The following is a 23,295-nucleotide window of genomic DNA, read 5'->3' as shown; positions in this document are numbered from 1 at the left end:
CCCTGTGCCGTCCTCCTTGTGGGAGCAGAATTCTGAAGGCGCGGGCAGCCTGAGAGGGGTGTGTGACCCTGCGCAGTGGAGTCCCCATGCAAGGTGACACGCCCGCCCGCCCGCACTGGTGTGCCTGTACAGTCGTGGGGTTACATTGCTGACGGGAGCGATGAGGGGGCAGAAGTCAAGTGTCCGTGCCGGGAAGTTGTTCTATTACAGACCGGCTGCGTTCATCTCAGATGCTTGACCCAGAAGTGAGGGAGCCGTGTCCAGCCACGCTGGCTTGCCAGAGTTACCTGTGTCCCCTTCCCACCCCAGCTTCTGACTCAGAGACGGGACTCCAGCTTTCGCAGTTGGACAGAGATCCGTGTATGATTTCGATGTCCAACGGGGCCTGGGAACCACAGAGCTGGAGACACAGAATCCGGGTTTTTCACTCTTTAAGGTGCTGCTTTGAAGCCTAATGACAGTAGAATGGCTTCAGATGGATGACCAGCTTTTGCTGTTTCTGATCAAACGACATGCGTCCTGTCTTATATTTCAAGCACAAAGATGAATAAAACTTAGTCCCTACCCTGGGAGCACTTGCAGTGTGTTGGAACCACGCTTACCAGTTGGACGTCTGGAACGTACCACTCGGAGCGCAAGTCCAGGGAGGTACCAGGGACGTGAGCCAGAGGCACGGAAAGGCCCCCAGGCAGAGGACTTGTCACAAGCAGAGGCGCCCTGGCCTGTGGCCTGTGCTCCGAGGACCGTGGCTTTTCCGGTGTTGAAAGGAGAAGCTAGGGCATGCGGCTGGGTGAGCGTCGCGCCAGCTGCTGGGTTCCAGGGGAAGACTGGGTCTGTCCTGTGTCTCCCGCCAGCGTGTGGGCCACGGAGGAGTCCTAGGAGATGGGGAGGCACGGGCGTCCCCGGGGGCCTCATCCCACGAGCTGGAGGCTGTGGCACTCGTGTGAGGCTCTCCCTCCTGGTCCTTGCGCTTGTTCTTTGGGATCTGTCGCTGGCACCACGGGCGGTTGTCAGGACAGCAGAGTTATTTCTGTTCGCGGTGTGACTTGGCTTTTCTCAGATTTTCAGGCTGTAAATGTGTTCGATTTTATCCGCAAGTAAGAACCTGGTGGGGGGCAGGGCTAGAGCGGTTGGGGCCTTAACAGCACCTCTCCCGTTGCTGTTGCAGCGCACGTGGAGAACGAAGAGCAGTACACCCAGGCTCTGGAGAAGTTTGGGGGCAACTGCGTATGCAGAGATGACCCGGATTTAGGAAGCGCGTTCCTGAAGTTCTCAGTGTTTACAAAGGAGTTGACGGCGCTTTTCAAAAACCTGGTAAGTGTCACGATCGTGTGCAGCGAACGGGCAGCATGGGAGGGGCCCGAAGTTGCTCTAGTTGGGAAGGTAGCCCCCTAGACAGTAATTAAGGTTTGTTTGGTACCGAGGAATACGTTTCATAGCTCCTGTGATACCTAAAAGAACTGTATTTCCTATACACGCGAGGTCACTTTGGAGTAAATTTTAGAATTGTGATTCCTACTCTCACAAGACTTTCAAATTTAACTCGGCATTTTAAAGCTGCGCAGCTGAGGCACAAAATGGATAAATGCATTCATCTTCTTAAGGGCCTCTGACTTCAGTTTTCAGTAGTTCCTAAACTGTGTAGAATAGTCTGTTTCTGGTAATTATAGTAGGTATTTAAATTTAACAATATTTCATAAATATGTTTCAGACCCATCTTACACAGCAAGGTAACCTATAATCAGAGCACAGAAATTACCGTGAATAAATATTTAAAGGCCTTTTATGCTCTCACATGCAGAGCCTAAGAAAAGTCTCACTTTTTAAGTGAGTGGAGATGCGGACTGAGTACTTCTTGCCTGCAGTAGGTTCTTGGTAACGTGGGTGAATGGACTCTTCCTTGCACTTGGCAGCCCTGTGCCATCCTCACGGTGGGAACAGAATTGTGAAGAATTGAGCAGAGAGGGGTTTGGGTCCCTGCTGAGCGGTTTCTTTCACAAGGGGAATGTACGTCGGGACGGTCCCGGCATCTCTTTCCTGTTTTTCTCCCCGAGCTTCTCCCAAAGGTCATGGACAAGCAGACCAGGTCAAGAACTCAATAATGCTTTCTGTGTAGGTCGCAAACAACAGTCTTTTTCATTTCTCCTGTCAGCAAGCTCATAACAAGTGAAAAAATAGCTCATCATTCTTGAAGCGGTGGTGATGGCGGGTCTGTCGGTCTGCTCTTAGTAGGGCAGAAGCAGGGGAACACAGTGTATGAGTTAATAAGGAGGAGGGGAAAGAACCGGATCATGAAGTCTCTCTGTCTCTCTCCCTGTCTTCACTTGTAAAGTGTTTCATTTGGAAGTGGTACATATAAAAAGCCGTTGCTGTGCTCAAGTTTTTTTACTCAGGTTAATTTGGAATCTCTTGGGGCCTTTGTCAAGTTTGTCGCCTGTTTATCACTGCCCCAAACAGGCTGACAGCGTGCAGAGCACACAGTGGAGCCCAGCCCCTTTCCAGCCCCGCTGCCCGGACACCGGCACACGGCTTGTTAGGGCCTCACCACTGAGTCACAGTGGAGCTTTTTTTTTTTTTAAACTGGGGAAGCTGCATGGTCCTGGGGAAGATCTATAGTTGCTGATGTGTCTGGGGTGGTCTAGTGTAAAATCAGCCTGCCGCCTCATCTCCCAGACCCTCGGGGGGTAAGCCCCTTCCTCTCCCCCTGAGCTGCCAGCCAGCTGCTGCATGCCTCCCTCTTAAATATGAATGAATGGCCTCCAGAAAGAAAGAGACCAAAATAAACAGAAGAAAGAACTTGGGGAAAACAGAGACAATGCAGAGTGCAGAAGAAAACTTTGAAGAAACTATATTTAATTCCTCAGAGAAATCAGAAGAGGGAATGGAATGAAGCTTGTCCTTAAAAAAGGGGAGAGACAATCAGTATAAGAAAATAGAAAATTGGAAATCCTATGAGAAAGGTTAGAGTAAAAGAAATCTCTCAGAAAATAGATCAAAAGGACAAAAAAGACAAAAGAGTGGGAAATAGATGAAAGACGAGTCAGGGATTAATTCTCAAGGTCCAGTATCCAACTGACAGGCGTTTTCAGAAAGAGAGAATAGGAAACAGAGGAGGATGCCGTGAATGCAACAGAACAAAAGATGGTTCCTGAGACTGAAGGATTTTCATCTCCAGATGGGAGGGCCCAGGACAGTAAGGGGAAAGGACCTGCCCCAAGGCACCCCCCTGTGAAATTGCAAAAGATCTTAACGCTTTCAGAAAGCAGACAGAGGATTAAGCATCACAATGCCATCGGTGTCTCAGCAGTGACCCTGGAAACTTGAAGGCCCGGAGCATTGCCACTAAAATCCCGAGGAACATAATTCTAAGCTGGAATGAGACCCACCGCCTGAGCATGAAATTAGAATTAGAGATGTTTCAGGTGCCCAAGGCTTGAGAAGGTTTGCTCCCAAGCCTCATTCCTCTGAAACCCCTAAGGGTTGTGCGTTAGCAGCGTGAAGAGGGAAGCCAAGAAAGAGGAAGACGTGTGAGTCGGGGGACAGGATCCAGCCAGAAGGAAAGCAGTGAAAGGGAGGGGGGGTCCCAAGGGGACGGCAAAGGGAAGCCCTAGCAGGCGACTGAGCAGGCAGCCTGGAGACAGAGGCGCGGGAGGCCGGGGCCGCCCCTCCCCAGCCAGCCAGCTCTTGTGTCTTCATTCGGCTGGTCTCCCCTCAGGTTTTCTCAGCTGTACGATGGAGATGATAACGCCGTGCCTGTTTTGTAAGAAGTGCAGCCAGTTGCTTTTACACACCTTAGCTTATTGAACCCTTGTAACGATGAGGTGAATCAGCGTTGGCCCCACTTTGTAGATTAGGCAGCTGAGGCCCCGGTGGTTTAAAGGGCTCACCTCTCTCGCGACAGGTCTGAGTCCTTGCCAGCTTTCGGACGCGCACCTCCAGGTGTGGAAGGGCCCCGCCTGCGTCGCTCCACGTGGTGGAATCCTGCTCGAAGGAGCTTGTCCTCAGTTTTAACATGAGCAGCTGCACAGTTAGACAAAAGCAGCCCCTTCATTGCTTGATTTCCTGCGAAACTAAAAGCAGAGCAGGGCCTGGTCGTTGTGATGGGTACATTGTCGCATTGGCCACTACCCCGTGGCTCTGCCACATCAGAAATCCCCTCCAGGCCTCGCTGCCCCCCCCCCGCCCGCGCTTCCTACAGTGAGTGGCTTACCCACGGCCGTCACTTCCTGAGCGCCCGCAGCACTGCCAGCAACGTGTAATGGCTCTTCCTCGTTCGCTGAGTCCTCCTGTCAGCTGCACGGGGTCCCTCACGTTACCTCCGTCTCAGATGGCGCCCGTAGCCCGCAAGGGACAGGTTAGGGGTCACATCTGGGTCTTAAAACTCCAATCCCATGCTCTTTCCACTGTGGTGTTTAAAGAACGTAAGGCCCCTTGTCAACTCCTTGGGGGAAAAAGGGGGCAGAATGGAAGGGAAGGCAGCGCAGGGTAAAGTGTAGCATGAAAAGAGGTGCCCAGCGGGCCGAACTGCTGCAGCCACGAGCAGCCAGAGCCCTCAGCTTCCTCACCTTAAAGCAGTGCGAGAAAACCATTCCCGCCTCACCGGCCGGCATCAGGCTGACAGGGATAAGCAGGAGGGTTGTTGGTAAATAAGAAACCACCCCACAGGTGACATTTCAGTGTCATTATGGCCGGGTAACTTACTAAAGCCCGGGAGACAGTAGCTCTGAGTCCACGTGCATGACTAGTTTCTGCTTTTACTTTATGGAGTTAGGGTTTTTGATCCTGTTTCCCAGCAGATACCTTATCTGTGCCCAAATTCACGTTCACCAGGCCGGGTTTTCCAGGCCAGGGCTGGTGTTGAAGGTCTGCAGCCGTAAGGATGCCAAGTGGCTGCTTCTAAGAAGCTGTCGCTGAGAGTGAGCTGATCATAGGAGACTTCTCCTTTTTTGGTATTTTGTATACCATTCTTACTCCTATTTTTGGTCACATCTGTCCTATCTCTTATTTTTAAAGCCTTGCTTTTGCTTTTCCTCAGGCGTTCAAAAAACATTTCAGTTCTGCATGGCCAAGACTCTCAACCCTACCTCTTGCCTAGAAGGAATAATAATTACCACCTACCTGCTCTTCAGCATGAAAGAGTGCTTGTAAAGCAGTTGGAATGTCTCCAAAGAAAGCCCAGCTTAATATAAAGTGAGATTTTGTTCCTAAAGGGTGAGATTCTCACCTTCAGAGAGTCTGTGAATTCCTCTGCAGTAATGCAGGATAAAGGGAAAAACACGGCAGCTCCAGAAATGTAACATGTGTGAAATTAGGCTGGTTATAAAGTCAGGCCAGGCTCCTCGGTTCTTTTCCTCTTACCAGATGGATGTGAGAATCCTGGAAAGATTTTCCAGGGCCTTCTGATGAACGGCTGCACGAAAGCACATTCCTGGAAGGTCATTTACTACAGGTGTGTCGTCTCCGTCTCTGGTTTCAGAGAATCGCTTGTGAGATAGGTACTCTTGGTCCATAGAACCTGCTCCAGGTGAGGGCAGGGGCCGGCGGAGGCTCAGCGCAGGGCAGAGTTCCAGGGCGAGAGCCGCGAGGGGCCCTGGGGTTGAGGAGTCTCGCTTCGCTCACCCGGAAAGAGGAACCTGGAAGTCCTGCTGACCGGCGGGCACAGAAGTCGTGTTGTTTTCGTGTGTTTGTTTTTCCTTCACACAAGTGATTGGAGTTAGAAGACATTATAGCCAAAGAGTGAAGAGCTAGTCAGGTTGTTGAGGAGTGTGTGGCTTTGTCCCTGTGATGTGCGCAGGGCCCGGCGGGGGGGCCTGCCCACCTGCTGATTGGCAGGACGGTGGCGGTGGCGCTCTCTTCCCAGCACCGTCGGCGGTCCACAGGAGCTGACTCCCCACGTCAATAAAGCTCATCGTGTTGCTTAGCGTAGAGCTCTCTCTAGCCGAGGTCCTCACCCTCAGTGCTCCCGTAAACTTTCTTCTCTTTTCACTTCTTCTATGGAAAATGTCCTATATTTTTAAATGTATTACATTCTTTCTTTTAAAGCATTTTTTTTTTTTTTTTTTTTTTTTTTTTTTTTTTTTTTTTTTTTTTGCGGTATGCGGGCCTCTCACTGTTGTGGCCTCTCCTGTTGCGGAGCACAGGCTCCGGACGCGCAGGCCTAGCGGCCATGGCTCACGGGCTTAGTTGCTCCGCGGCATGTGGGATCTTCCCGGACCAGGGCACGAACCCGTGTCTCCTGCATCGGCAGGCGGATTCTCAACCACTGCGCCACCAGGGAAGCCCTTAAAGCATTTTTTAATCGAAGTAGAGTTAACTTACAATGCTGTGTTAGCTTCAGTTATAGCAAAGTGATTCGGTTATACACATTTCTGTTCTTTTTCAGATTCTTGTCCATGAGCAGAGCTCCCTGTGCTGTACAGTAGTAGGTCCTTGTTTATCTTATGTATAGCAGCGTGTATCTGTTAACCCCCAACTCCTAATCTATTCCCCGACCCCTACCCCCGGTCGCTCTCCCCTCTGTAAGTTTGTTTTCTATGTCTGTGAGTCTGTTTCCGTTTTAAAATATTTTACATTCTTTCTTATTCAGTGTGGGCACTGGTCATATCTTATCTTCTGGGGAGGAAGGCTTACCGTTGTTTGGGGCATAAATTAAGGGGCAGCGCTGAAATCTAGAGAAACTCTTGGTGCCTGGTACCTGCGGTGTGGGAGTACCTGCCGCTAGATTGGTGCCAGACTGTCGGCTTTCCCATTTTCAACGTGGGCTTTTTAATATTCTGACACCCTTCTCCCTGCTAATTGCTGGCTTCTACCATTCTTGGTGCCTTGTTCCACAGCGCTGTGAGCTGGAGAACGCGATGCCCAGCTTGTTAGGCTTGTACGCAGAGCAGGAGTCTGTAAGCTTTGAGTGACGAGCGCTTGAGGGCCGGGCCTTCTCTAGGGGAACAGAGTTCCTGGATGGACCTACTGACAGTTACTTTGGACACCTAGAAATCTCTGCCACCAGTTGTTTAATCTGGCCTAATGCACGGCTGGAAATGCTCTGAGACTTACAAGCTTCAGCACTGCAGGCTGCTTCCTACACTCAGAGATCCTTGACCAAAATGAAAGCATGGCCTTAGTTTGACCAAAACGACAAAGGCAGTAAGGCTGCTGTCAGAGTCCTGTGTTTGGTTGTAGCACAGCCACGACTGTGTGTAAATTGTACTTTGATACTATTTTTTTTTTTTTGAAAGGCAGTGCCACCTCATTGTAACTGCTGCGGTACACTGACTCCCTGAGGTCAGAGAAAGTGGCAGAGGCCATGGGGGAGAGGACAGGGCGGGAACCAGGCCTTGGGCCCAGCAGGAGAGCTCAGCTGGTGAGAGTGACTGACCGCCCGCTGAGGGTGGCCCGGCTCTCTGGGCCGCTTTTATCAGGGTGCCGTGTGTGCTGGGAAGGCCCTGGGACAAACGCCACGGAGCCCCGACTCGTGGCCTTGGGTGCTTGGGTCCTGAGTAGGGGTGGCTTGGGGGCCCGTGGGCCACCACAGGGTCCATCTGCGTCTAAGCCCCTGGCAAAGTTTGCGAACACATTCCTTGTACTTGCCTTGAACAGCTTGTCGAGTGCGTGGAGGGCGTGCTGTTACAGGATAATCATTTGAAAGCATTAGTGAATTCAGACCAGGGTTTGTGCTTGTTTTCTTCTCTCACTTGCTGGCTATTAAAAGAACGGCTGCCACGACGCGGGGCACCTCAAACTTGAAAATCTTCTGCCAAACCCGAGGGATGCCGTGTGGACGGGCTGGAGTAGAGGGTGTGAGCGAAGGCGGGGAGGGTCGGCTGCATCCGGAAGGCAGAGGAGCAGGAGGAGGGTGACTGTTGAGTGCGGTTGGCCTCGGCGCCGGGGATGCCACAGCGACTCTGCCGTGCAGGCAGGGGACCGCACAGTAGCAGAAGGAGAGACGGCGGGAGTTTGCTGCTGCAGGCGGAGGCTGCTGATGGAAGGAGAAGGTGAGCAAGGGAGGGTTTCTGTGAAGGGAGAGCCTGGCGCCTACTTCTAGGCCCCGGGGGAAGGGGCTGGGGGCTGGAGGAGGTTGATGGCCCCGAAGAGAGGGGGCTGTGAGCTGGGGGGCTGGGCGTCCCGGGTCTCCTCCTGTTGGCCGTTGGCTCAGCCAGGACTCAGGCCCCTGCCTCCCTGGGACCTGGAGATAAATTCCAGGTCCAGCCTCTCTGGGTGCATTTCCCTGTGGGAATTTCCACTGTTTGTTAGCCATTCCTTAAGATCTGAAACTTGACAAACGGCATCAACATTCCCGATTCTGGTTTACAGAGCACTTGGATGTAGTTTGTTTCATTTGCATCCCTAGGGTCCTATTCTTGCCTTGCCCTCAGGTGGAGTCATCTGGGGCCTCGTAGAAATGCAGGCTCCCGGGCCCTTGTCCCCTAGGCCTGCTGAACCAGAATCTCCATTTCCCCAGGGCACGAGTCAGCCCATTAAAGTCTGAGAAGCGTTGCCCTAGGGCAGAGGTCCTCACGGTGCCGTCTGTGGACCAGGAGCCCCAGCAGGACCTGCAGCTTGTTAAAAGGCCACACCCACACCTACTTAACGTTCTCCAGCTTCGCTCAGCAGCAGCGCCGGGAGGGTTGCTAGAACGCTCCCTGTTGGGAGCCGTTTCCCAGAATTCCTGATCCATTCGCATTTCTAATCAGTTCCCTGGTGACACTGACCTCATTGGTCAGGAACCAGCAACCGCTTCCGACTCCTCCCCCGGGGAGACTGAGGCCAGGGCGCCAGGGCCTAGCTGAGGATGCAAGTATCCAACCTCCAATTCTCAGAGGTAATAGATTCGAAAAGCTGCTTTCGTTTTCGGTGGGTGGCTTAACAAAGCATTTTAACATCGTGTGGGTTTTACAAGAAGCTGTGGATTGATGAATCCTGGGCCCTTCTGTGCTGGCCCCCGGAAAACGTGGGTTTTCCAGACGGTTGCAAGTAGGCTGCGGTGTGTGGTTTCATCATCTGTTCTCCAGGGGAAGAGGGTCACTATTTTCTCTCCACTTAGAACCTGAAAGATCAAAGCTGTGTGACTGCCAGAGACCCAGCGTTAAAGGCAGAAACCAGGTCAGCTGCTTCCCCTCTTTCTTGTGGTGTGAAAGTTGCCAGTGTTCTTGGCAGCTGCCCGGTTTTGATCTTTCAGTTTGTGTTAAACACTCAAGATCTGCGTGGGCTCCCCCGTCTCCTTTTTTGATTAAACGAGCCATCAGAGTGGCCCTGCTGCTGAAGAACCCGGCCCGGGAGCATGTGTTCCTGAGGGCCCCGTGTGCGTGTGCGCACAAGCACGCACGCGGTAGGCCTTGGGCGGTGGTGTCGCCGGCCCCCGGGCAGAACTCCCTAAGAATGGAAGTGGCCTAGACGGTTTTCCTTTGTCAAGTGTTTCCCTGTACGTCCTGATGTAGATGGCACCTCCGGTCTCACAGCCTGTCCCGCTCCGGCCGTGGGTCAGGTGTGAGTAGCACTGACCGCTCTGGAGGCCGGTTGCCTGTGGCAGGGGAATGATGGGAAGGGCTCCGGCCTCATTCTCAGCTCAGCTGCTGCTTAGTTGTGGGGTCTGGGGTCAAAGTGGGTGGCTTAACTCTCCCTCTGTTTCCACTTCTGTAACACGGGGCTAACACCGACTTCTCAGAGCACTTGTAAGCCTTACGTGTGACTAAGTGGCCCTGTGCCATTTAGTGATTTATTCAGGCCGCTTTACCTAGGACCTTCTGCTTCTCCAAAAGATTTTCCGTCTGGATGTTCATTCTTGCAGATAAGCAGCCTTCGGAGACATCGAAAACTGTGCTTTGACCCTGCCAGGCGCCTGCCTCGCGGCCTTTGTGTTAGGGATTCCCTCCGCGGGGAAAGCTCCTCCCCCAGGCCTTCACGGGGCCAGCCGGCTCGCTTCCTTCGTGCCCGGCTCCACGCCACCTTCTGAAGAGGCCTTCCTGGTCACCACTGGAGAGTCCCATCCCGCGAGCAATCAGAGCAGCCTTATATGTAAGGTTTGTAGTAGCCCCCAAGCTGGAAAGAACTCAGAACCCCGTCGGCAGTTGTCTGGGTAAGCCAGGTGATGGACAACCGTTCGACAAGAAACGGGAATGAGCCGTTGATGCAACAGCACGGATGGATCTCAAAGCGCGTGTGAGAGAAGCCGACAAGGAGCGGTGCGTGCTGTAGGACGCCATGTATAGGAAGTCCTAGAAAATGCAGATTATTCTGTGGTGACGGACGCAAATCAGCGGTTGCCTGGGCACCGGAGATTGGGGAGCGGGCAGCTGGGAGGTGGGAACGGTGAAAGGGACAAAGAAGCTTCCGGGGGTGACGGGTATGTTCACCGTCTGGATTTGGGCGATGGTTTTGTGGGTGTATGTATGTGCTGTGACTTATCAAATTGTGCACTTTAAGTATGGGCAGGTTATTGTACATCAGTTACACCTTTAGAGATGCTTAAAATTGTTTTTAGGCTACTCGTCTGAAGCACTGCTGTCCACCAGAACTTTTTGCTGTGATGGAAATGGTCTGCGTCTGCTGTATCCAGTATGAGAAGCCGCTCGCCACACACGGCTCTTGAGCACTTGAAATATGCTAGCGCAACTGAGGAATTCAGTTTCTAACTTGATTTCATTGTAATCATTTACATTTGAATGGGCACATGTAGCTGGTGTCTGTCATACTGGACCGCACCGGGGTAAAGCCTTACCTGCTACTATAACACCCCCGGCAATGCCACCCGCACCCACAATCCTGGGTCTCAGGCTCCAGCTCCTGGAGAAGACCTGACGCTTCCGCAGGTGCTGGCTGTTTCCCAGGTACATATCCTTGGCTAATGCTGAAGCCTCTGCTAAGAATGCCCTTAATTGAAGCAATGAGGTCTGAGGTCTTTTTGCAACTCTCCGCCCTCTGGCACGGAGGTGCTGCCAGGGCCTATGCCCACATGAACACAGGTGTTTGCCCTTCTCTGAGGGCTTGATTTTACCTGTAACTCTGTGATTGAGCAGCATTTGCCCGAGAGTCAAAAAGAAAAAAACCCTGCAGATCCCAGCGTTCTGCCTCTGGTTTCTCATAAATCAGGCATATATTAAAATAAACTTAATGACACAGGTACATTTCAGGTAAGGCTCTTTGGCCATGTTTTATATATGGTCTTTTAGGAAAAGCTGAATACCCCCAAAGAGGTTTGGACACTATTAAGGGTTTTTGAGGAGAGCCCTGGGAAGACCTGGTCTTTTCTAGACTCATGAGCCTGGAGCTAGGAAGATTCTGCCCAGCAGCGTTTCTGTTTTGAGTCTATCTTCTCTTTGCTGCTCCTTAAGAATAGAGCACTATGATACAAAAATCCTGTCTAGGTTCAGGCTTCTCGACAGATCCCCAGCCAAGGAGAAGGCAACGCTGGGGTTCCCAGGGGTCAGGCTGGAACCAGGGGCGGAGCTTTGGCTGGTTCAGCAGCTGCTGGTAACCCCGTGACAGAGCCGAAGGAGCAGCCGAGACACTGACCCTGTGGGCAGGGGAAGTGTTACGGGGAAGGGGGGAAAGATTTTTAGAGAGTATGGAAGTGGCAAAGCCCACGAGTCAAGGAGTTTTTAGACCCCCTCTCCCCGCCTCCAAAAAGTATATTTAATAATAATTAGGAAGACCCATGTGGGAAGATGGCTACTGTATGGCTATATTCCCCCACCCCTGCCCCATCTCCTGGTCTGTCTTTGTTTGCTAATCAGCTATGACATTTCACAGGCTGCTCGTGATCCCTGGTAGCCCTGTCTGCCTGTCTCCCCACGACTGCATCGTTCTCCTTCTCCTTCTGAGATTACACACATGTGAGCACTTGTGTAGTCAGCTCATCTTGTCAGACGTATCCGGGTGAACCCAGGAAAAGGGGAGACAGAGCAGGGAGGGCTGTGACTCTGAAGATTGTCTGTGTGCTGTTGGTATTAGATCCATACTTACTAGCAGCAATTAAGAGTAATACTTTGTATTCAGATCATGCTTGGGGTTTCAAAGGGCCATTTTACTTCATATACTTGTTAAAAGCAAGTCAGAGGATAAGAGAAAGCCCAGTGCTTGCTTGGTGCTAAGGGAAATACTCTAGCTGGGTGACCCAGGGGTAATTTAATTCTTCCCAGCAATCATAACAGTTTTATTGCTCGTAAATTGAGGCTGGAGCTGCTGAGCACAGCGCGTGTGCACAGTGATCTCCTGGCTGTGGTTTTCGTCTCTCACGGCCAGAATGGAGGTGGTTCGTTCAGCTGGGGGCCTGAGGCTGCTGGGCGGCCCCAGTACAGGCGGGGCAAAGGGAGACCCGGAGCGAGCCCATCCTTCCTGCTGCAGGGCGCTCTTGCGGAGACAGGACATCTGGGCACCAGCCCAAGGTTCAGGGCCCAGGCAGAGACGAGGGCCAGTCATTTCCTGGACGCTCACCCTGAGTCAGAATGCTTGTGTGCTGCGCGGGTTCCGTGCAAGAGCAGGTGAATGCAGAGGGCGGGCAGAGGCTGGTGCCAGGAGTGGAGGAGCTTTGTTAGGAAGCCCACTGATGGGGATTCTGTGTATGTTTGTAATAATTTCTTTTTAAAAAAAAAAAAAGCTTTATGAGGTATATTTTATATATCATAAAACTCACCCATTTCAATTCTGCGAGTCATTGATTTCTAGTAGCTTTACCAAGTGATGCAACCATCGCCTTAAACCAGTTTGGGGACACTTTCTTCCCCCCAGTAAGGTCCCTCCTGTCCCCTCACAGTTAACCCCCATTCCCACCCCCAGCCCCAGGCAACTGCCCATCTACTTTCTGTCTCTTTTGCAAGAATTTAGCGAATTGGTTTCTGATTAGAGGAGCAGTAGTTTCTTATTTTAGGTCATTTGAGTAGCCCCCGGAAAGAGAGGTGGATGGAATGGAGGCCAGAGCCCCCTTGGTGGACTCTCTTCCAGCTGCTCTTTTCAGCTCTTACCTCTGCTGCCCCCGCCGCTCCCCTGGCTGCTGTGCTCCCACCCCTCCACTGTTCCTGTGCCTGGACGCCCTCCACCCCATCTTGCAAGACGTAATTCTCCCTGTCATTGAAGGTCTATCTCACATAACCCCAGTCAGCAAACATTTCCCTGGTGTCCAGACTGGAAGTAACTTTCTCCTCTCAGAAACTCGGTGGTGTTTTATTTCTGGCTCGTAGAGTTTCCACGTGGCACTTTACTTACTTAAGTAGGCGCTTTATCTGCCCTATTAGACGGTGAGTTCGTGAGGACTGAGGTTCTGTCTGATGCATCTTTGTCCCCTAAGCCCTCTTACCCGCCCAGTTTCATCTCCTGTCGCCCCCTGAGGGCGCCGTGTGCCTCCTTTGTGGCAGTCTTCACAGTTTTGACGGCTGTTTAATATGCTTACCCTGTCTCCGGTGTCCAGAATGAAAGCAAGCTGGCCCAGTGTTTGGATGTCCTTAGATTTTCACTCTTCTGGATGCCAGAGCTTAGTTGACCTCCTCTTACCTAATACCTGTCGTCACTACCTGAGTTCTTATTTGAATTAAGTAACAAAAAGTCTTTTTTTTTTTTTTTTTGGCCTTGCCACACGGCTTGTGAGATTTTAGCTCTGCGACCAGGCATTGAACCCAGCCCCTCGGCAGTGAGAGCGCAGAGTCTTAACCACTGGACCACCAGGGAAGTCCCGATAACAAGTGGTCTTAAAATAGATGTGTAAACCAAATCCTGGGTGATGCTCTTCACCCCTGCTATAGGGGATTTTGTTTTTCTCGCTCATTCATGCACACACTCACACATAATACACCTCTCATAAAAACATACTAGGGTTCTTCCTAGGAATACAGTTTTTAATCTGCAAGCACCTTATTCTTTTTTTCCTCCAACCTGCCGTATATCTGGGTTGCTCTGGTGCCTTTGGCTCAGCCTCCCACCCTGAGCAGCTCTGACCACCGCCCCTCCCCCTTGGGCTGTTCCTGCTGTCTTGCACGTGACTTGTCCAGGATGGCGCTGCCGTGGCTCTTCTCTGGGCAGCGTTGAGGACTGAACGGACCTGTGCTCCGACTCCAGCCCTGGCTCTGCGATCGAGCGGATGAAAGGGCAGAGTCTCGCGGCTCAGGAACTGACCAGTCACCTTCTTCCCAAGCCCAGGTCAGCCTGCCTGACTGCTTAAAGCCGTAGTCATCGTTTCTTTCCCCCAGGAGCCGCTGGCATCTGTACAGAGTGAAACATGCTGCATGTGGTGTGTCTTAGACTTTCTGTTTAATTCTTGTTGTGTATATATTGATTCTTCCTCTGAGGTGACAAGCATCATGTTTTGTTTACACTGTAGCCAGCTTACTGCTGGTACTCAGTCAATACATGATGAATGAATTCATGAATTCACACGTTAGTTATATGATCTTTAAAGCTATTAATGTATCTCTAGATTCTGTCTCTTATGTATTAGATGCTCAGAAAAATACTTAGGTAACTTGATTCACTCAGCCATTGCCACACTCTGTGTTGAGTGCGGTAGAGAATAGAAAAACTTCAAGCCGCCCCTTAGGGTTCGTGGCGAGCTTGATAAGACAAATGGAGGGTAGAACCTGTCAGGTCCCTCAAGAAATTTTTTTTAAAAGAAAATATCCGAGGATTTGGGGAGGGAGGGGTCACTTCCTGCTGGGAGGTTGGGATGTTGTTGGAAAAGGTAGCATCTGAGTAAATCCTGGTGGATGGGAAGCTTTGAACAGCGGATGCCGAGATGAAACGTGGCCGAGGAGGCTGGACTGTGAGGTCCAGATGCAGGAGCAGGTTCGGTCTTCATCAGGGACACAGCGCCAGAGAAATCCGACCGTTGCGTAGGAGGGGCTGGGACGGACAGAGCCTGGGACACGGTGGCCAGGAGCAGGGGAAGCGGTGCCTCAGTCCGGACGAGGGGCGCTGAGGCCTCTGGGGGGCAGGGCGGTGGGAAGGCCACGGGGAGCTTGTGGGCGAGCGGCGGGGGCGGGTCGGGAGGGCCGGAGCCCAGGAGGAGGAGAGTGCGCGAGCCGGGCTGAGGGGCGGCGGCGGCGGGGGTGGGGGCCCGAGGAGGCGGGGGTGGGGGCGTTCTCGCAGCGGGTGGGAATGGGGGGGCGCGTGTGGCGATGGAGCCCTGCACGGCTCAGCGGAAGCCCAGGTGTGCTCGCGCCAGGGGTGAGTCACGTGCACGGCCTTGTCTCCATCCCTTCCCGTCACCCAAGGGACCTCGCCTTAAGCTCAGCTTTTCGGTATTTACAGCTTAACTCTCGGGGCTAATCCTAGCACGTCATAGCGGATGACACTGCCTCTGCCGGGCGCATGACACATGTTGAGCTGTGTAAGCGCCAGACAGAAGTTACCCCCGAAGGCATTTCTGAAATGACGGTCATTAACTGACCATCTGTTTGGCAGGAAAGGTGGTTGGTACAGGCGTTATTACACACCTTACCAGTATTTTTCAAGTAAATTTCTTTCTCTGTTTTGAGATTTCATATGCTGACTAGTGCATGGAAATCAGATCCCATATTGCCCTAAAAATTGTGCTGCGGTGGGTCTTCCCAGTCAAGGTAATTCTACTAAAAATAAAATTCTCCTTTGCTCGATTGTAAGAAGGAGTGCACAAGGTTCCAAAGCCCTTACTCCTGTCCCTGTCCTTTTGTGGTCCCGTAATTTCGGTGCGAGTCACCAAAGTGACACGTGCACACGGCCCCAGAAGGCTGTGTGCCACTTGTGCTGACTTAGGGAGAGAAAGAGCCTGGGGGGGCGGTGAGAAAGTAGAGCCTCAGCTTATTTTCTCACTGGGGCGGGACTGTTGTCGGGTTCAGAACCTGCGGGGGTCTGTGCGTCGAGGGTCTTGCTCACTGAAGCTTTGTGTCCTTAAGTAGGCTCAGAGCTGAAAGGCCAGCGGGGACGGGCTTGCTTGGCGTGAGTGTGCCCGAGTGTGTCAGGAGGGTCTGGTTCTCTGCCTTTGATCTGTGGTGACGGCTTGCTAAGCCACCATCTTTTGCCTTCTTGCTTCAGGGAGAATAGGGGACCTTAAGACCACTTGTCCCCCCTTTTCCCTTTCTCATTTATCTGCTTTCCTCTCTCTCTCTCTCTCTCTCTCTCTCTCTCTCTCTCTCTCTCGGTTCTTTTCTAGTTCTCTCTCAACATCCACTCATACACGTTCTCAGGAGACAGAAGCCCCCTTCGTTCTGTTTTTCCTTTTAGTCCCCCCTGTTGGGGGGCAGTGCTCGGGAGACTGGGGACTCTGGGCCCCCAGAACTGACCAAAGCCCAGCCCTAGGGCATCAGATGGAGCCAGGAGTGAGAATAGGAAGTGTTTGGGCTTCTCTTCCTGTATCTTTAAAGTGATTCTGTCATTGATTTTTTTTCTTCGTTGTAACGATTATCTTTCCACAGACTTCATAGCCCAGTAATAGAAGGTTATTATTGTTGTGAAATACAGGCGGATGTAGACTTTTCGTTAGTTATATATTCATTTGTAAGGTAAAAGCGTTCCTTACAGAGAATGTAAGAACGAATGAGGCTGTCATACTTCTGCTGTCAGGTTGTAGGGAAGTTTGATTATCACCGTGTGTTCTCTAACCTCCGTGCTGTCCTAACTTTAGATTAAAAAGGAAATGGAATAAGGATCTGTTTTTTCTGTTCTTGTTTTTTAGATTCAGAACATGAACAACATAATCTCCTTCCCTCTGGACAGTTTGCTGAAGGGGGACCTGAAAGGAGTGAAAGGGGTATGACACGAAGAGTCCCGTCACGGGGGCGGCTTTCATAGGACACGGAGTCACGTCACGCTGGCCAGCCGGGGCAGCACGGCCTCCAGCCTTCTTCCTGGGACGGCGGGGGCGCGCCGTGCTGCCTCGGGCTCCCTGGACTGGCCATCGTGGCACCACCTTTCGGCCCTAACGGTGGTGACCCGTGGCCTTTCCGGCTGTCCCGCTGGTGCCCCTGATGTGACAGGGAAAGAAACAGCTTTTCTGGAAACTGTCAGCGACTTTTGGGTTCTGCCGGTTGAGCAGGGAACCCTGCGTGAAGTCTGGTTTTTCCAGCTAGCGTGTCACTGATTGAGCCCTGGGAAAGGATCCTTGCAGGGTGGTTTCCTGGAGGGAGAATGGGCACCAGCAAGGCCTGAGCTGCCGTTATTTTCCTGTCCTCCAAAGGGTGCTCGTTGTGGAGGCCTCGCCTTGCCTCGTACAAACACTTGAGCCATGAACTGTTTTCCCGGGCACGTGCACGGGGACAGTCGGGGCTTGAGCGCTGTGTGGGCACCAGGCGCCGAGCAGAAAGTTGCTCTCGCGTGTCATTGGCCCAGACAGGTGTGTGATGTGAAAGGGAGGCAATCGTGCCCCAGTTCTTAGGCGACCGAGTGAACCCTGGCGGCCTCGGGCACATCCGGAAGCCCAGCCGATCGCGGGGGCCTCCGCAGGGGCAGAAGTGCCAGGAGAGCTGTTGGGGTGAGGAGTCTGGGCCCGGGGAGCGTCAGGACCCTGAGGGTCACTGCTCAGCACCCTCAGTGGGGCCCGAGAACACGTCCGGCCAGAACCAGAAAAGCGGGCGGGAAGGGCACCCCAAGCAGAGGGGAAACCATGCCCGTCCGCCGCAGCACGCCGCAGCCCTACACAAGGGGCCCTGGGTCGGCGGGCTGCAGGGTAGGAGATGCGGCTCACAGGGTGGGCAGACGCCTTCCTGGAGGCTTTAGATGCCAGGCTGTGGAGCTTAGGCCTTGTCAGAAGGCCAAAGAAGAGTCAAAAAAAGAAAAAAATTCCCAAACAAGAGGGTTTTCTCTTCTAAAAGACCCCTGTTAAAGGGAGCATAAATAGGTGGGAACCAAATTTGATAGAATTTCTAGTGGCTCAATATATTTTTGAGTCAGGCTTTATCAGAGAATATGAGGTCCTGAGTTCCAGACAGAATTGTGGAATCGGGAGACCTCAGGAGAAGGTGAATGGCTTTTATATTCTTCTTTTGGGGCCCAGATCAGGGGTACATGTGTTAAGGAGATTCCTATATTAATAGAAAAAAATCAGCGTCCCTTTCTTTTAGAAAGATATACTAAAATACTTGCAGATTAAATGTTATGTCTTTCCAGGTTCAATTTCAGAATAATCTCAGGGCAGAGGGCAGGGTATAAGTGAAACAGGATGGGCTGTGAGTTGATACTTGCTATAGCTAGCTGACAGGTACGTTATATAATTCTCTCCACTTTTGTCTGTGTGCATTTGGTATATTCTATAATAAACATTTCTTAAAGATAAAGAAAAAAACTAAATGCTCCCGCTAGTCTGATTAAAAGCCTGTGCTCTAAGCTCTCCATTTTTCCTGGGACCACATACGTCATTTATAGCGGAAATTAATACTCCTTTCAGGGCTAGTTTAGGGATAAGTTTATCTTGCCCAGAAATTAATGATTAGTCCTGTTTAATTTATGCCTCTCTGTTTACAGGATCTGAAAAAGCCTTTTGATAAAGCTTGGAAGGACTACGAAACAAAAATGTGAGTATTTTCATTTAAAAAAGTAAGCATAGGTAATTTGAGATTTTAATTTTAAATCGAGCCTTTATTGCTTAAAGGTATTGTCTAAATAAACCTTAATCCAGGAAAGAATTCACCCAAAACTGTGTTGTTGTGGTTTGTTGTGATACCAGATGCTTTCATACCAGGTGTCTACATTCGTGATGTAAACCTCTTTAAACTGTTTTTTCCTCATCCCTCCTCTTACGTCCTAATGGCGACAGAATGTTATTTTCAGAAACGTTAATGGACTTCTACTGGTTGACTTCAGGCACTTGTAACATTTCTGATCACAGTTTCTCATTTCCTCCAGTGGAGAGGATTGAGCTAGCTAGAATTGGGCTAGCGATTGTGCGAATGATGATTTCAATTATTTTAAATACTTGAGAAATAGAAAACATGTTTAAATGCCTCATGCTTGCTTTGTAATTGCTGTGCATTGGGTAATAGAGTTTTCTCAGTGGAAATAGAAACTTTTATATGAAGCCATCTGGTGAAGTGGGACGCGATAGGAAGAAAGCCTTTTCAGATGTAACTACACATATTTAATTGGGTTTGTTTGTTTTTACCAGCCTTGGGTCTCTGTTCAGAGCTAAAGGATCAAAGAGCTCACGCCAAGGAATCCCAGAATTTGGTACTCATCCCATCCTGGAAGTCTTAAGTTGCCATACTCCAAATTCCGGAGTCTCACTAATGGCACACATTCGTATGTAAGCACAGAAACGGTGTTAAACCAGAATGCTTCGAAGGTCAGCCCAACCCAGAGAGGCTCCAGACTCACTGTCCCTGGCTCTTTAGCATCCTGTGTCTGTGTGTCTGTTCAGTGCAGTGAGTAAGGAAAGGGTCCACGTTCCTGCTTCACGGGTGGGAAACCTGGCCTTGGTCCAAGGGCAGGACGTGGATTTGCCGACGTCATTGAGCTGCCGTCGCTGCTGCCCTCGAGGGCCTTAGAGGAAATGCTTCTGTGCATTTCTGAACCAGGGACAGGAGAGGGTCTCTGAAGAGGGTTGCCTGAGAGAGTCTTCTGCTTCTGAAAGGAAGAGGTTTGAAAGAGGAATGAGATCAAATTCTGTATAATCCAGACACACATAGATAAGGTGAGGATAGAGGTACTCACAAAGTCCCAGAATTGGAGAACGAAGGAGCAGCACCCTTTAAAACTCAGAGTAATTCTGGGATAAATTTAAACATTAGCTCTACCGCTTTACATGCAAGATTGATTTATCCCGAGAGGCCCTGTGATATGCAACAAACAGCTTGAAGACGTCTTTACAATTCCTGGCCTGTCGTTCCATACCTGATCATTACAAGAGTGACCGACATCTGGACCATGTCTTGATGCCTTTGCGGTGGCGTCAGGGGAGGCTTGGAGTTGTGTGACTGTCCCCGGGGCCCCCCAGTCACACTGCCTCCCTGGTGCCTGAGCCCCTTAACCACATCCTCACCAAACGCTCACCTTTGCTGTACGTTCTTACTCACCCAGTCAAGTCACTGAGGGTCTGCTGTGTGCCCAGTGCGGTGCTTCAAGATAAAGAACAAGAACTAGAAACTATATTTCTCTCCTCTTCCCCAAATGATGGGGCCTCTGGACCCAGAGGAACCCATTTCGTGTTGAACAACCTTCTAAGACGCTGCCTGCGTTGTGTAGTGTCTGCCTTGGGGCTCTGCAGGAAAAGTGCGCCCTCCTCTTCATGGTACCCTTTATATTTTTGAGTGCTTTCTGTGGCTTTTTTTTTTTTTTTTTTTTGCGGTACGCGGGCCTCTCACTGCTGTGGCCTCTCCTGTCGTGGAGCGCAGGCTCCGGACGCGCAGGCTCAGCGGCCACGGCTCACGGGCCCAGCCGCTCCGCGGCATGTGGGATCCTCCCGGACCAGGGCACGAACCCGCGTCCCCTGCACCGTCAGGCGGACTCTCAACCACTGCGCCACCAGGGAAGCCCCTTTCTGTGGCTTTTGTTTAGCCTCCTTTTCTCCAGGATAAAAATCCAGTTACTAGTCCAAGCCCTTCCTAACCGATGTGACGCGTGGCTGCCTCACCCTGGTCACCTGTCTCGGGATGCGCTCCGAGGGTCAGCTGGTACCCTGACCCACACACTGGACTCGAGCACAGGCGAGCATGAGATAGACGTGGAAAGGGGAACGAAGCTTAAAAGCGGGAAAGGTCACTTGTTTTCTTCTGTGATGATGAGCACTGTCCTAGTCGAGTTGCTTTGGAAGCATTTGTTGGGTCGGTACTCAGCAGAAAGGGTCAAGGTTGACATGTTTATGAGGAAACGCTTTTTCCTTTCCAGTGAGTTCGAGGCCGTCCTGTTCTGGAAAGGCTCGGCGAGCATTTGTGTCCAGGATGGGTGTCGGGGTCGCAGCGGGGCTGTGCAGTCTGGAGGTGTCTTGATTGAGTCTCGCTGTTTTCACACGTAGAACCAAGATAGAAAAGGAGAAGAAGGAACACGCCAAGCTGCACGGGATGATCCGCACGGAAATCAGCGGCGCTGAGATTGCAGAGGAGATGGAGAAGGAGCGGCGACTCTTCCAGCTGCAGATGTGCGAGGTACGCCTGCCAGGCGCTTCGGGGCAAACGCCAGATGCACGGCTGGACCCTGTCATCCAGTTCTGTCGTTCAGGGAGCCTGGGGCTCCTGGGCTGTGGCGCTAGACCAGGCCTGCTGCAGCCTTTCTGAAGGAGCGACTCACTTGAAAGCGGGTTCTTTCTGCCTCCACGCTGCACACTCGCCCCGCTTTGGTGTTCTTAAGGGGGGGCGGGGCGGTGAGACCCCAGCCGTGGTCCCCTCTGTGAGTGTGAGAGCCACTGCCGGTGCGTGCCCCCGGGCTCCGCCCGCTCGGGGTGGGGACGGTCCCCAAGGCCAGAGGCCCAGGCACCCCGGGGAGGTCCTCTGTCCTGCTCCACCGGCGGCCCAAGGCCTTGCCTCGGGGAGGGAGAATGGCAGGACTGACACTCAGAACATTTCTCTGCTGGAGGCTCAGGGGTGGAAAATATCGAAGACCAATCACGTAGGCCTTTGCTTCCGGCCTTTTTTATACCTTGCCTGGGGGTCTGTTTGTGGAAACAGTTTACCCCCCGGCCTGAGGCTTCGCTCCTCCGGCGGTGGCAGTGAAGCCCCCTGAGCGTGGTGGCATTTGTGTTCCCTCCTGTAGCCGGGCAGACCTACCTGTCGAGTGTGCACAATGCAGGGGTGATATTTGTGACAGGTGTTGAAACTGGGTTCGGCCAGCTCTCGATTCCCTGTAAGCAGTCAACAGCAGAGCTCATCAAAAGGCACTTTTTGATTTTAGAATGTTTGTTAATTTGTTGATTACAGTAGGAGCCTAGTTTTTAATAGTTGTTATGTCTTAGGAGTATATTAAAATGCGTTTCTATTCCTAGAGCAAACTCTTAAGTGGTCAGCAGAGGGGAATCAGTCCCAGGGATCGGGGATATTTGTCTGGTATTAGTACAGCCACTCCGGCTCTCTTTTGGTTTCTATTTGCATGGGATTTCTTTTTCCAGCCTTTTACTTTCAACTTATGTGTATCTTTGGATCTACAGTGTGTTTCCTGTAGACAATCTATATTTAGGTCATTTTTTTTTTATCCAGTCTGACAGTCTCTGCCTTTTGATGGGATTGTTTAGTCACTCACATTTGATGTTACTGTTGATGTGGTTGGGTTTATTTCTGCTCTTTTACTTTTTTGTTTCTTAGGTCTCATGTCTTTTTTGTTCCTCTGTCCCTCCTTTGCTGCTTTGTTTTTCATTACGTGACTTTTTAGAAAGTTAACTAAGCTCAAAGTGTTATTGTAGATAGGAGAGTGGATGCTTTTATACACATGCTGTTTTATAAACAGACATCACATATGATAATTCCTGCCTGAACTGTTTCACACAGTGTTGGTGAGATCATCCCGGGTGATAGAGACAGGGACGAAGAAACCGCTGTGTGTTATACAGACACGGTATTGCTCTTATTGACTCGGGGTAAAATTAAGCGGTAATGTTTCACAGAGAGTGGATTTAGGAAGCGTGTGTGTGTGAGTTCAGGATGAGCTCTCATTTTGGCTAGTGGGGAGGAAAGCTATTGACGTAAACTCTGCAGGACTGCCTGTTAAAGTATGTTTAGTGACCGAGAGACTCAGCCAGCATATTAGTGTCATACCCTTGAGGTGAAGGTGCGGGTTCCATCCTCAGCTCTGTCATTGCTTTCTGGGACGTGCACCCAGCACTGGGCTCTTTTCCTCGTCTGGGTGAATGGGTTGTGTGGACTGGTCAAATAGGTTATTTTATTGGAAAAATGCTATCTACCCGACGCCTCTAAGTCACACACGTGAGTCATCTGTTGGGCGGGTCCCCGGGTGGCCGTCGGGCCCCAGTCTGTGCCGAGCATCGCGGGGTCCCTGTGCTGCAGAACTGGCGGTTGGCGGGGTCTGGCGCTCTGTGCAGGCACAACGGCAGAGGCGGGCTGACCGGCAGTGAGGTTGGAGTTTACAGAAGAGCACACATCTGATGAAGCCTGTACACACTGACCAGACAGACCTGGGCTGGAAGGAAAGAGCATCTGAAGAGCAGTCCCTGAGAGCCCAACCCCTCCGAGTGAACAGAGTGCTGCAGTTAAAATCATTTTTAAATTGTTTAACCATTTCCTCAAACTGAAATTCTCAAGTTTTGTAAACGTTTGGTGTTGTTTAGGTGTTTAAAGTTTTAGATGTGTGGGATCTAATGTAGAAAAGTGACTTCCAGGTGTTTGTTTTAAAGCTGTGGAACTTTTTCTTCAAAATGAATCTTATAAAGACAGTCAGTATGCCAGATAGATAATACAGAGCTTC

The 23,295-nt window shown here is 51.3% G+C and overlaps 1 protein-coding gene across 5 annotated transcripts in view; it reads left to right on the top strand.

The window, feature by feature from the left end:
* ASAP2 (ArfGAP with SH3 domain, ankyrin repeat and PH domain 2) overlaps positions 1-23,295 on the top strand; it is a 158,611-nt gene that overhangs the window by 72,641 nt on the left and 62,675 nt on the right. For 4 of the 5 annotated variants that reach the window (XM_059078370.2, XM_059078369.2, XM_067008171.1 and 1 more), the window contains exons 3-6: positions 1,169-1,314; positions 16,631-16,705; positions 18,415-18,464; positions 20,900-21,029. In XM_059078370.2, coding sequence (XP_058934353.1) covers positions 1,169-1,314; positions 16,631-16,705; positions 18,415-18,464; positions 20,900-21,029 — 401 coding nt within the window. Of the gene's footprint in view, positions 1-1,168; positions 1,315-7,923; positions 7,989-16,630; positions 16,706-18,414; positions 18,465-20,899; positions 21,030-23,295 lie in introns of those variants that run through there. The other variant, XM_067008172.1, reaches the window with a different exon arrangement.

Source organism: Kogia breviceps, chromosome 11 (assembly GCF_026419965.1).
Source record: "Kogia breviceps isolate mKogBre1 chromosome 11, mKogBre1 haplotype 1, whole genome shotgun sequence".
Lineage (NCBI taxonomy): Eukaryota > Metazoa > Chordata > Mammalia > Artiodactyla > Physeteridae > Kogia > Kogia breviceps.
The sequence above is the reverse complement of the archived record's forward strand: the minus strand, read 5'-3'. Positions and strand labels throughout refer to the sequence as shown.